Source organism: Mytilus californianus, unplaced genomic scaffold (assembly GCF_021869535.1).
Source record: "Mytilus californianus isolate M0D057914Y unplaced genomic scaffold, xbMytCali1.0.p SCAF_7, whole genome shotgun sequence".
Taxonomy (NCBI): domain Eukaryota; kingdom Metazoa; phylum Mollusca; class Bivalvia; order Mytilida; family Mytilidae; genus Mytilus; species Mytilus californianus.
The window spans coordinates 36,148,711-36,163,750 of NW_026262723.1; the positions used below are offsets into that span (position 1 = coordinate 36,148,711).

The 15,040-nt window shown below is 34.3% G+C and overlaps 1 protein-coding gene and 2 long non-coding RNA genes across 3 annotated transcripts in view; 2 read left to right on the forward strand and 1 right to left on the reverse strand.

Annotated features, from left to right (window-relative positions):
- Positions 1–15,040, forward strand: part of LOC127710082 (uncharacterized) — a 467,780-nt gene that overhangs the window by 171,126 nt on the left and 281,614 nt on the right. The window contains exon 27 of the mRNA XM_052215826.1: positions 679–937. Within this exon, the coding sequence (XP_052071786.1) occupies positions 679–937 (259 nt within the window). The remainder of the gene's footprint in view (positions 1–678; positions 938–15,040) is intronic.
- The window catches only part of LOC127710106 (uncharacterized), a 137,278-nt gene that overhangs the window by 85,915 nt on the left and 36,323 nt on the right, over positions 1–15,040 (reverse strand). The window lies entirely within an intron of this gene.
- Positions 10,113–12,680, forward strand: LOC127710108 (uncharacterized). Its single transcript, XR_007985944.1, has 2 exons — positions 10,113–10,675; positions 11,459–12,680. It is a non-coding gene; the product is annotated as an uncharacterized LOC127710108 (long non-coding RNA).

Sequence of the window (15,040 nt, forward strand, 5' to 3'; positions counted from 1 at the left end):
TAAAGTTATATTATTTGAAAAAAAAAAATTACATCAAATGAAAATTCAAATCTCAGATCAATATCAAAGGCAAAAGTAGGTCTAATATCTATTTGACTCTGTCCGTCTGTCCGAAATACCTTGGGTAGGAAATTTTCTTCAATGTTTTCTTGGCCATTATGAAATGAAACGATTTAATATTTGGTCTACAGCTTGATAATGTTGAGTTGTAACAAGTAAACAATTTTCACATCCACCGTCCATTACCTTCCTGTTTGAAGATGGTTTAAAATTGTACATTGTTCAAGGAAAATTTTTATTCAAGTTTTCTTGCCTTCAATGAAAGAGCATGATCACCTATGCCTCAGTATACTGTAAATTCAAAACTATTGTGAGATTTATATTAATGCGAATACTGTGACTGAGGGAGTGTCGCTACAAGAACTGGCATTCAATATCAGATTCATGTAACAGTATGCAGATATTTATTAAATATCTTGCATTATTGTCCTTTCTTCAAAAATCACAATAATAAATGCATCCAATAATTTCAGAATTTACAGTAATTGAAATCTAAATCAATCATGTGCTGTGATGCTAGTCCAGACCCAGTATTGGTCTTGGTTTATAAGTTTTTAGATTTAAGCAAACCATATTTATGATCATGAGTTTTATGATTATGATTTTGTTATTTTGCAGTTTAGAACTATTTTTACAATTAAAGTGTCTTCTACTGATCCAGCAAATATCAAACAAATACCAGCTTGTCTAAGTCTACTAGAGCTCCAGTTTGACCAGAATAGTTTTTTAGATTATACTGGCAGTATACAGTGTAACAGTGGCACAACAACTGTTGTCAGACTAACGTCAGATTCTTCTAATCAGGTGATAAGCAGTGGAAATCAGTGTGATAATGGCATCAAGAAAATGACAACAGTTGACAGTAGTTCAAAATGCAGTAAGAATTTCTGATTATTTGGTTAGGGGCGGCAACGATTATATTTCTTTCTGAAATAATTTTTGATAAAAAATATATTCATTTTTAACCAGAAATCTGAAGGAAAATCAGTTATTGATTTGGTGTTGTATGGCGAGCAGCTGGGGGTGTGGCTGCCAAACAGTGTCACTGCATGAACTTTAAAACGCTTGAACTAAATCTTTTCAAAATTAGGTATGTAGGACTCTGAACCACGATGGTACTCAAAACTGTGATTTTTTACGCTAAGGTGCAATGGTTTGACGCTGAAGTGCGTTTTTGATCATGCTGAATTGCGATGGTGGCATTGTGACGCTATCTTGTTGATAGCTATGCCTAAGTGTGATGGTGGAAACGCTGAAATGCGATGGTCAACACAAACTACATTTCATGGCTTTTCATGTCGATGTAGAAGTCTATGTGTATGTTAAAGTAGTTTTTAAGGTTTTTAAGTTGATAAGGGCCTTATAAACTTTTAATACTACGGGAAGCGGTGATGATTGGTAGATAATGGAAAGTTAACCTTCTGCAGCATTGTTTTTTTTTTTAGATATGTACAAAAGGTTCTGTTTTACGTACGATGGTGCATGACATTCTCTAAATATATACGGGTCCGCAGACGGACTCTCTGCATTATAATATTACGGTAAATGAGGAACTGATGAGAGAACAACATATAGATCAAATGCTAATGCAGAATTATGTCAATATGTAGAAAATTACAGAGGACAATCGCTCATTTAGTATGCAGCTGTAACTAAGGAGAGCCATAGACAATAATGAATGTAAATTTATATACTAACTATTAAAAAATCTACTTTTCATGATATTTGCAGGTCTGTAGATTTTAAACTAGCAATCATGCGTCAAATAGACCATCGCACATCACCGTACGAACCATCGCATTTCGGCGTAGACCATCGCACTTCAGCGTTACCATTGCACTTCAGCATCCCCATCGCACCTCCGAGTTCTACAGATATATTGTCATTGTTTCCTGTAATTAAATGAAGGTCAATTTCGATTTTCACGATTTTAGCTTTTATCGTTGTTGAGTTATAAACCTTTGTATATCAACTAGTGATACTTAGTGTGTTAAAATGTGCAATAACTTGCAAACGCTTTGATGAAATCTGGTCAAATTTAAATATGTTGTTTCCTGTGACTAAATGAAGGTCAAGATCAATTTTCACGATTTTAGCTTTTATCTTTGTTGAGTTGTTGACCTTTAAGTAGTGAAAAGTGATACTCAGATTGATTTTGGCCGTTCCATTTCGAATCCCTACAAAAATTCATTTATTTTTGTACTTGATTCCATTTGGGGTCCAGTTTTGCAAATATTTTAAAGTTTGTTACACATCAATTGCTTGGTCAAACTTTCATAGAATTTAATTAAACTTAAGCAGAAGCTTTTTTATGATTAAGGGCATAGGATACAGTAGAAATCCCTAGTTGCTATAGCAAAAACTTTCCTAAGGCATCGACCTCAAACCGGAAGTGACAGACTATCTTACTTTAGGATGGGTGTTCTACTCCTAGATAATGTAGTACTGGTGTTTGACAACTAATTCTAGGAAGATGCTTTTGAAATTTTGTGTTACTTCTATTTTGATTAGCTTACAGTTTGAATTAAAATGTACTGAATGTTCATCGATAATTCAAATAATTAAGTCTCGTTTGGGAAGACTTATTGTTTTTGCTCAGTTATTATGGCACCCTCAACGAAGTTTGGGTGACATATTGTAATTCTCTGTTTCTTTTTTTTCTTATTATGTCACCCGATCGACAATGTCGGGTGACATATTGCTTTTCCTCTGTTTCTTTGTTATTATTATTATTCTTCCAATGATTTTTGTCCGGCAGTTTTTTTTTGAGCCAATGGAACCAATCTTTATGATAGTTCACTATAATAAGGAACACAAAATTTCGGGTTGCAGTAGGTCTTAAGAACATAAAAAATGGCTGCCGTTACCATGGAAACGGAACAAATGTGAAAAAATCCAGTTTTTGGTTTTGTTGAACTATTTGGATATGCTTAAACTTAGAATCATTATATTTTAATACAATGTAGGTGCCCACTATATACTGGTGTTGGATGATTTTGGCAATTCTTGGATTTACTATGTTGCCATGGAAACTACACCAAAAATTTCAAAAAAATCAAAATGTTCAAAACTTTATGAAACTTCACAGTAACGATGAGCAACATTGGAAGATGTGGCATTTGGAGTTAGAATTTCCAAAAATGGCTGCTGTTACCATGGAAACAATGCAAAAAGGTCAAAATGCTCCAAAAACTTCAGGGTTTGTTGAATAATTTTGGTATGCTTCAACTTAAAATCATCAATTTTTTATACAATATAGTTGTCCATTATATACAGGTTTTGAATGATTTTGACAATCATTGGAACTATTATGTTACCATGGATACAGGAGCAAAAATTTAAAAAATTTCAGAATGCTTCAAACTTAAATGAAACTTCACAATAATGTTGACTGTCATGTGTGGAAGTGGCAATTGGTGTTGGAATTTCCAAAATGGCTGCAGTTACCATGGATACAAGGCAAAAAAGGAAAAATTATGCCTTTAATTTGTGAATCCGCTAAATGTTCTAAAAAATTACAGAAAGATGTATAGCTATCAGTATATATGTGCATTCACTGTTTAAATTTTAAAACTGGCTGCATTCTAGTGGTAATGGGGGAAGGGTGACATCCACTATTGCTTGCAATGGCAAATCTAGTTATTTTAATTATTCTTCCACACATTTTGTCCACGCTGTTTCTCAGAATTGAGTGATACAATGTTAATGGAACTATACTATAATGAGGACTCCCATGTGAAGTTGTGCATCTGACTCTGGAATTTTTTAATATGGCCGCCGTTTCCATGGAAACTGCAAAACAGTGAAAAATTTTCAAAATTCTAAATCTTTCATTATAAGACCTAGCTGGATGAAACTTTATGGTAATGTTCTTTGGTGTGCCTAGATGTTGTGACAATATTAAGAAACTCCAAAATGGCCGCCATTGTCATGGAAACAGGGCAAAAGTTTAACATTGACCCTATGGGAAAACACATTGAAGCTGCATTTCCTGCAAGAATGTTAGATCAAACCTTCTAGAACTTAATGGATATGTAACATAGCATATCCGAAAGTGGCACCTGTTTTTGAATTTCGGAAATTGTACCCGTTACCATGGAAATAGCAAAAAATTTCAAAAATTTCAAAATGCCCAAAAATTGATGAAACTTTACAACAATGTTGAAAGACATCTGTAGATGCGCTCTTTGACTTTGGAATTTTCAAAATGGCTGCCGCTCATCTGGCAAAGAGGGAAGGGTGCCATCCGTTATTGCTAGCAATTACAAATCTAGTTATTTAGTTGCCAAAACGGAGTTTTGGGGACTTTATGTTTTTGTCCCGTTTCTTATTATTATTATTATTATTATTATTATTATTCTTCTTAACCCTAATTTGTCCGACCATTTTCTTCCAAGCCTTAAATGATGGAAACTTTATATTTGGTATGATGTTGGGGTAGTATCCCTAGGTGTGCATTCACTATTTTTTATTTCAAATGGGGGTCAACTTGGCAGTATTTGGGGGCCGGAACATGGGTGGGGTCATTTTTCGACTATTGATTTGCTACTGGTAGAACCTTTAAGTTTTGTGTAATACAAGAGACCGATGTCCAGGTGTCAATTCCACATTTTTTATTTCAGCCCGGGGTCATCTTGGTATTATATTAGGGGGGTCAATTTTCATGGAACATTCTAGAACAATAGTCATGTGATTAGTCATGTGATAGTGTTGAATTATTCCTGTTGTCGAGATCCCCACCCCTAAACCATATATATTCTTGTTTGTCATGATACAGTCCATCAAATGAAAAAAAAGATTAGTCCCCAGGGGTCACCCCAACCCCCTGCCATTTGAGAAAGTTGTAATATCTTTTAAATGTTCGAGATCCCCACCCCTAAACCATATATATTCCGGTTAGTCATGATACTGCACATAAAATGAAGTAAAGTATTAGTCCCCAGGGGTCATCCCCACCCCCTGCCATTTGAGAAAGTTCTAATATCTTGTAAATGGTGGAGATCCCCCCCCCCTAAACCATATATATTCTGGTTTGTCATGTCACAAAGATTCAAATGATATATAGGGTCAGTCCCCAGGGGTCCCCCACCCCAATGATCTAATATCTTGTAAATGGTCGAAATCCCCACCCGTAAACCATATATATTCTGGTTTGTCATGCCAAGATGATTTGAATGATATACAGGGTCAGTCCCCAGGCGTTACTAATGCATATAACTTTACTGGACTTTGCCCAATGTCAGGCGAACCTGGGAATGACGAATAATGCGAGCTTCGTTTGGGAGCATGGCTTCCAAAACGGTCATATATTCCGGACATTTGTAAAATGTCCGGTAAAAGTCCGGCTGGGCAAAGCATGAAACGGTCATCTATTTTTTAGTTTTTCAAGGTTTTCTTAAGAGACGGTCATTTTAACATAATTCGCGATCTTTTGACCCAACCTTTTGCCTTTAACAGCCACACATTTCCGGTCATAAAAGTGACATGATCATTAAGTACTATCTTTTTACCCCTACTTTAATACCTTCTCATTTTAATCAAGGCTAATTAGTTGTCGAACAGCTGAAATTTACCTGTTCAGGTGACAGGTAAACTATTTTGAACCGGACATTGATCGGTCTATTCAAAGTTATTTTCTTACATTTCAGCGGTTTGCATCTAATTAATTTAGTCAAAAAGATTTAAATTATCAGAAATATGTTTACAAATATGATTTGATGAAAAAACTAAAAAGGTGAAAATGAAAAATCGTCATGACCATGTTGTTTGAACTAGAGACATGTCTCTGTTTGAACTAGTACACGTGTGCGCATGTGCGCAGGTGTGAAATTTAATTATGCATCCTAATTTCTTCAAAAATGCTTAAATTGTCATTGACACCTTTATCTCACGTTTATATCGAATATTTTCTTGAAGAAATAACGTAGAAAGAGCTGCTTACACTCATTCATGCTTTGCAAACGTACACGGAATTTACGTATCCGTCTCTGGTCCATGTTTTACCATTGTCAAGATAACATCCGGTAAAAACGAAAGTAAAGTTTTTGACAACGTTATATTTTGCACAAATAAAGAATCTAAGGCAGACATAAGTACGCTTATGTTGCACACTTTGAATGATGCACTGCCAATTTTACAAATTACGTCAGAACTTCGAATTTAAATCAAAGAAAGTTCAATATTTTTAGCTCACCTGACCTGAAAGGTCAAGTGAGCTTTTCTCATCACTTTGCGTCCGTCGTCCTGCGTCCGTCGTCCGTCGTCCGTAAACTTTTACAAAAATCTTCTCCTCTGAAACTACTGGGCCAAATTTAACCAAACTTGGCCACAATCATCATTGGGGTATCTAGTTTTAAAAATGTGTGGCGTGACCTGGTCAACCAACCAAGATGGCCGCCACGGCTAAAAATAGAACATAGGGGTAAAATGCAGTTTTTAGCTGATAACTCAAAAACCAAAGCATTAAGAGCAAATCTGACATGGGATAAAATTGTTCATCAGGTCAAGATCTATCTGCCCTGAAATTTTCAGATGAATCGGACAACCCGTTATTGGGTTGCTGCCCCTGAATTGGTAATTTTAAGGAAATTTTGCTGTTTTTGGTTATTATCTTGAATATTATTATAGATAGAGATAAACTGTAAACAGCAATAATGTTCAGCAAAGTAAGATTTACAAATAAGTCAATATAACCGAAATGGTCAGTTGACCCCTTTAGGAGTAATTGCCCTTTATAGTCAATTTTTAACAATTTTTCGTAAATCTTAGTTATCTTTTACAAAAATCTTCTCCTCTGAAACAACTGGGCCAAACTAAACCAAACTTGGCCACAATCATCATTGGGGTATCTAGTTTAAAAAGTGTGTGGCGTGACCCGGCCAACCAACCAAGATGGCGGCCACAGCTAAAAATAAAACATAGGGTAAAATGCAGTTTTTGGCTTATAACTCAAAAACCAAAGCATTTAGAGCAAATCTGATATGAAGTAAAATTGTTTATCAGGTCAAGATCTATCTGCCCTGAAATTTTCAGATGAATCGAACAACCTGTTGTTGGGTTGCTGCCCCTGAATTGGTAATTTTAAGGAAATTTTGCTGTTTTTGGTTATTATCTTGAATATTATTATAGATAGAGATAAACTGTAAACAGCAATAATGTTTAGCAAAGTAAGATTAACAAATAAGTCAACATGACTGAAATGGTCAGTTGACCCCTTTAGGAGTTATTGCCCTTTATAGTCAATTTTTAACAATTTTTCGTAAATCTTAGTAATCTTTTACAAAAATCTTCTCCTCTGAAACTACGTGGCCAAATTAAACCAAACTTGGCCACAATCATCATTTGGTTATCTAGTTTTAAAAATGTGTGGCGTGACCTGGTCAACCAACCAAGATGGCCGCCACGGCTAAAAATAGAACATAGGGGTAAAATTCAGTTTTTGGCTTTTAACTCAAAAACCAAAGCATTTAAAGCAAATCTGACATGAAGTAAAATTGTTTATCAGGTCAAGATCGACCCCTTTAGGAGTTATTGCCCTTTATAGTCAATTTTTAACAATTTTTCGTAAATCTTAGTAATCTTTTACAAAAATCTTCTCCTCTGAAACTACGTGGCCAAATTAAACCAAACTTGGCCACAATCATCATTTGGTTATCTAGTTTTAAAAATGTGTGGCGTGACCTGGTCAACCAACCAAGATGGCCGCCACGGCTAAAAATAGAACATAGGGGTAAAATTCAGTTTTTGGCTTTTAACTCAAAAACCAAAGCATTTAAAGCAAATCTGACATGAAGTAAAATTGTTTATCAGGTCAAGATCTATCTGCCCTGAAATTTTCAGATGAATCGGACAACCCGTTGTTGGGTTGCTGCCCCTGAATTGGTAATTTTAAGGTAATTTTGCTGTTTTTGGTTATTATCTTGAATATTATTATAGATAGAGATAAACTGTAAAAAACAATAAATGTCGGCAAAGTAAGATCTACAAATAAGTCAACATGACCGAAATTGTCAGTTGACCCCTTTAGGAGTTATTGCCCTTTATAGTCAATTTTTAACCATTTTTTCGTAAATCTTAGTAATCTTTTCCAAAAATCTTCTCCTCTGAAACTACTGGGCCAAGTTAATTATAGATAGAGATAATTGTAAGCAGGAAAAATGTTCAGTAAATTAAGATGTACAAACACATCACCATCACCAAAACACATTTTTGTCATGAATCCATCTGCGTCCTTTATTTAATATTCACATAGACCAAGGTGAGCGACACAGGCTCTTTAGAGCCTCTAGTTTTTAATGTCAATCATTGGGATGGTCAACTCGGCAACTGATTACCATAATAGCCCTTTGTTTATTTAGTCTTCTCTTAAGGGATTAAAATCAGAATCATATATAAAATGTCCGGCTGTCTAAAAATAATTTTGGAAGCCCTGTTTGGGAGACTTTGTAACAGCATCCTGTTACAATCATTTCTTGTTATTCTTCTTCTTCCTCTTCCTCTTCCGCCGCTTTTAAATTTGAACTTGTCCGCACCCGTTCTCTAAAACCGCTTGTCAGATTAACTTAGGGTTTCACAATATGTTAGACTAATATGTCTAGTGGTGCAATCAGGGTTTTGTTTGTGCAATGGGGTTTATAAAGGAGTACTTTGAGGGGCAAAAAGAAAGGAGGGTTTTACTATAGAACCCTATGGGATCTTTTAAAAATTTTTCAAATGATTATAAATTGAAAACCGTTTGTGATAGACACAATCTTTTTAACTGAAAATGTTCTAAATGATAAAGCACATTAAATGAAGTAGAGGGTTAGTCCCCAGGGGTCACCCCCACCCCCTGCCATTTAAGAAAGTTCTAATACCTTGTAAATGGTCGAGATCCCCACCCCTAAACCATATATATTCTGGTTTGTCATGATAAAGTGTATCAAATGAAACACAGGGTTAGTCCCCAAGGGTTACCCCCACCCCCTGCCATTTAAGAAAATTCTAATATCTTGTAAGTGGTCAAGATCCCCACCCCTAAACCATATATATTCTGGTTCGTCATGCTAAGATGCTTTGAATGATATACAGGGTTAGTCCCCAGGTTTCATCCTGACCTCCTGCCATTTGAGAAAGTTCTAATATCTTGTAAATGGTCGAGATCCCCACCCCTAAACCATATATATTCCTGTTCGTCATGTCTTGAACATTTGAATGGTGTATAGGGTTAGGCCCCAGGGGTTCCCCCCACCCCCAATTTTCTTATATCTTGTAAATGGTCGAGATCCCCACCCCTTAACCATATATATTCCTGTTCGTCATGTCTCGAATATTTGAATGGTGTATAGGGTTAGGCCTCAGGGGTTCCCCCCACCCCCAATGTTCAACTTGTAAATGGTCGAGATCCCCACCCCTAAAACCATATATATTCTGGTTTGTCATGCCAAGATGATTTGAATGATATACAGGGTTAGTCCCCAGTCGTCACTAATGCATATAACTTAACTGGACCAAACCAACTTTCACTGGACTTTGCCCTATGTCAGGGGACCCTGGGAATTACGAATTATAGGAGCTTCGTTTAGGAGACTTCATAATAGCATCCTGTTACAATCATTTCTTGTTAAACTTCATTTTGAAAATGGCCATCACAAACACTACTTTGCGGATCTGCGCTGCGCGGAAAGTAAAATCAATACACATCTACATGAGACAGCAGTTTCTACGTTATGCTTTTATCGGTATTCCCCAGACATGCGTGAGATCCATATCAAAGGGAGAACTATAATCCCGGTTTCAGGGGTTTCCTCCTGTCCTCTTGTTGAAGAGAAAATAAATACCGTGTTTAAAATATTTCATGAATGAACATTTTTCGAGGCTTACTACGATTTTTACAATGTTTATTAAAGACGTAAAAGCCCAAGTGTATCGAAAGTATCCCAGTATCTCATCTCGGCCCACAACAAACTCGGACTATAATAAACACGGCCTATTACATAATCAGCATCAGAAAATCGGACTATAACAAAATTCGTAATTATACTTCTTGCTATTAAGTTTGGAGACTTAGTGTTTTGCTCAGTTCTTATTTTTTAAATTTTCAAATGACTATAACTTGAAAACAGTAAGTGATAGACACACATGGTTTTTAAGCAGTTAAGCTGCTTTATGCGAGCACCCTAGATTTGTGTTCTACCCAATAAATGCTGAAATACGTGCCATTGTTATTATCTAGCTGGCTAATATGTTTTTATAACTAATTAAACACTTTTTTCATACTTTTAATTCTGGATTACAAAAAATATGAGCAGAAAAACCTTAAATGATCGTCGAACCACCCAAAAGTTTTGAAGTTGCACATAGGAAGAAGTGCTCAATAGAAATCCTTATGAAGTTTATTATCCCCTGTGCTTTTGGCTAAGTTGTCAAAGAACAATTGTATGAATTATTTCATCGCCGAAAATCTCTAATTACAAGTTGTTTACATTTGAAAAATGGCAAAAAGCGCAGGAATATTGTATAACGGCTGGGACTAATATGACACGGAGTTGAAGTCTCAGTTGGCGGTAATTTTAACTTTGTTGACAAAACGTAAATCAAGGACGTTTTAAATTTGGTGGATTCTGATAATACAAAGGTAATTATTATTAATAATTTTATTTGAGATGAGTGTGATTATTAAAATCATTTTAATTAAATGTATGCTCATTTGTATTCTTGTTAATATTATTCCGTTTATCTCATAACTGATCTTCATGCTCGTCAAAACAAGTTGTTGTTATTTATGAATGAAATCAAACTAAAGATCTGATTGGTCGATGTCAAGGTCATTTCAAGATGGTTTCCTTTGTGTTTTTAATTCAGGCTTTGGTGTTACAGACTTCTACATGTGCTTTGGTTTAGCTTAAGGTGCTTCAAACAATATTTAGATTAATACTTTATCAATAATTTGCTATAGGACGGCATTATTTAACTTCCAAAGTCACATGTTTTTGTAAAATATTAAGTACGAATTTGTGACGCGTCTCACACCGTAATGTTTTTGATTTACAATGACTTTTCATTTTTCCGGTAATGAAAAAACAACTTTTTCGAAGTTTCTTCTTGTGATTTTTTCATATTTAAACACTCGTAAAGTGTTCTAGAATCATTTCGATGCATCTTTTAGCAAATAGTTATCAAAGGTACCATTGTAATTTAATACGCCAGACGCGCGTATCGTACAACTTGATGCTGGTTAACGACTTTTCCATGAAAATACTGCCAAAAAAATCGCATGATACGAAAAGAGGTAACGTTGTAAATAAATAAGCTTTATTTATAGTCGGCAAGGTATACAAACGTTGTACTTTAGACTTAGTCTTAACGTTTTCAACAAGTTTAAAGATTATTTATTTATTTGTATTTGTTTTTATTTCAGCTTTATTCCAATCTTTGGGAATGGCTAATACTAGAAGAGGCAAGGCATACATGTACATGTACAATACATGATTCTCTGTAGCAACTGGATTGTCTATTCACCACAATAATTCCATAATAGCAATGAAACTCTAAAACTACTATGATGTTATGAAGATATTTACATGTATATCAACATACCGGTATATGATCAATTTTGAAGATTGTTTATGCCAGGTCTCATCATGTTGACTAGTCCGACAAGTTTTGGTTCAGCTTTCTGACAGGAATTATTATAAACTTGCCAGCAGTTACAACACATGAAAATAGTTGTTATTAAGTGTGCCTATCGGTCTAGCAATTTTTAGAGACTGTTTAACGATACTTTCAGAACTATGATCATGATATGTCAGAATCTGTGTAACTGTTACTACAAAAGGAGATATATTATTGTGCACTAAGAAGTATGCCAAGTTATCAGAAACTTTTTGCATGAAGTTATACAAAGATAGTTGGAATTCATGATATTGATGCATTGTACACATGAAATATTTTAGTTTAATTTATATTCTAATTAACAGTCCAAGAGTAAGGTTAAATTGTACCAAGGAAAATTACTTATTACCATAATTACACAGCAGTATTTTGATTGTGGATTCTTTTCAATTTTATTATTTACTGAATGCATATTTGTCACTTGTTTAATTTGAATTGAATGCGAACCGAGTTCAAACAATCTTCTTTTTTTTATTTCAAATTGAATTCAAAGTCTAATGTGAATCGAATTCACTAATCACGTTCACACACTCTTCTTTTTTTAATTCAAATCTAATTCAAATTGACTAATTTGCATTATCGAATTCTCATTAGAATTATGTTTTTTGTTAATACGAATTAATTTAATTTGATTAAATTAATTCGATTAAACTCTGGTGTGGACACTTTTTAAATTGTAATTTGAATTAAACTATAATAAATTAATTGATAAATTGAATTAAAAGTTAACATCATTTGGACAGTAAAGTGATATTGACTCGTATTGCAATTCGAAGTAGAATTTACTTTTGGACATTAAACATGTTAAATGTTTCGAATGCATATTAAACTATTTCAAATCAGTTAATGCGAATCATAATCGAATTATGTGTGAACGCAGCATTGATATATATATCTAAGAAATGAAGAATATGAAAATATTAAAAAAAGATGGACAAAATATTTGTATTAAATTTGTTGCAATTTTTGTCTTGCCTTGACAGAGTCAAACAGAGAGACATATATATATATATATATATATATGCAAGTCTAAATAGAAAACAACGTTCAAACCTATGATTGCGTTGGATAAAAACCGCAATTTTTATACGTGTGCATGTAAAATAAATTTCTTGGCAGAGGGGTCTAAATACAGCACAAACAACATTTTCCAAAAGACCAAATGAGTGAAAAAGTATATTTTAACAAAAACGCATTTGACTAGCAGGTTGAACAACTGATGTTCTTAAACCCTGCTGACTGCCATTGGCGATTGCCAAATAAAAAGATCACAAGATGTAATAAAATAGATCTTATTATTAATTTATTACCAAACAGAAAACAATAAACTTGCGGAAAAGATGGTATACCACAAACATGACGTGCAAAAATTTGTACACCATATCCTTATTTAGACAATTAATGTCTCTTCAGTGATGTTAGGAATCGAAACGGTATTTGGAAGGCCATATAATTTACCTCAATTTAGGATAGACTCTTGAATTTTGAAAGAGTCAAAATAGGATGAACGGATCATATAAACCGGAAGGCAAATATATATATATATAGGCATGCGGTTTTGGCGGCACCAACAATGTATTAGTTTGTGATTTTGTGATAAGGTATAGTTTATGGTAGGTCAATGATATTTGGTAAGCAGTTGTGTTAGCATAGGCACATCTCATTACGGTACCATGGAGAATATTTGGCCCCACCCCCTTAGTCATGGTCTATTGACTTTGAAACTTTGCATAGTTTTACTTACATGTACAAGTTTGTGATTAGGTCAGTTTAGGGGGAACCACTAGTGGTAGGTCAATGATATTTGGTGTGCAGTTGTATAAACTTTGTCATTTCTAATTTTCATTGAGATTATTTGGCCCCGCCCCCTCAATCATGCTCATTTTACTTGGAAACATACGTTATTTTGAAATTTCATTTATTAGCTTTTGATTAGGTTAGTATTAGGGAAACCAATAGTGGGAGGTTAATGATAATTGGCCTGCAGATGTAGAAGCATTAGGTCCGAGTACACAGTTATTTCATAGTGCATTTCTTTTAGACGATAAATGAAAATTAAAAAAATCCCACCTGCGCTTTCTCAATAATATTTTTACAGTGTGTTGTACTACTTTTGGGACAAATTATTTCAAAATTATAGAAAACTTCATCGGCTCTAACTCAAAATATATACAATTTTATGTCAAGGGGGTCTTCAAATCTTTTGACAGCTTCCGAAGTGCTAATTTTTAACATTTTTCAGCTGGACCAAATCACTACTTTACTTTAAAATTCATGACCCAAATTTTTTACAGTGTCATTTCACCCCCCTACTTGCTATTTGAGTCATAAAACATGGAGAAATAAATTTGGAAGGGGTATAAAAAAAATTAGCAAGTAACACACTGTCCACACTAGGGACTATATTTGTGGACAACGAAAATCAAAGGACGATAACTGTGTACTCGGACCATTAGTACGTCTCATTTCTATAGAGGATATTTGGTCCTTACCCCTCAGTCATATGCATGATCTATTCACTTTGAAACTTTTACTTAGTTTACATGAATTAGTTTGTGATTATTATGATTATGCCAGTTTAAGATTACCAGTAATCTTAAGTCAAAGCTATTTGGTATGAGAATGTATTGGTATTTAAAAGTTTCATTTCCATGGATATTATATAACCCCAACCCCTCATTATGGTTCATTGACTTAGAAATTGAATTTGTGTTAAGTTTTGTTTAAAGGGAACGACTTATGAAAAGTCAATGGTATTTGGTAAGCAGTTGTATAAGCATTGGCACATCTCATTTCCATGGAGATTGATAAACACTGTACCATCAGTCATGGTTCATTGTCTTTGAATATCGCTTACATGTTAATGTATTTCTATTAAAATTGTAACATTTGCATTATCAAAATAACAAATAGGCAAAACATGTCTCTGTGTTAACAGCTTATTATAGATTAGACAAGTACAATTATTATAAAAATAATAAGATGTGGTATGATTGCCAATGTGACAACTATCCACCAAAATTCAAATGACTTGGATGTAAGCAATTATAGGCAACCGTACAGCCTTCAAAAATATATGTTGCATCATTGCTAGGCCATTATAATGACATCAGCATTTATTGTAAATTACACCAATTCAGATAGTTTCAGGTATGATTAGATAATTGTGCATAGTGGCACCAGCTGATTCAACTAAAACCACTAATATGGCATATTCAAACTCTAGTACATGTACATAGTGGAATTAAACCATACACCACTGTTGGACACCATTATTGAAATTATTATTCTGATAAGAATATTCCTCCATGCAGACCGCAACAATTAG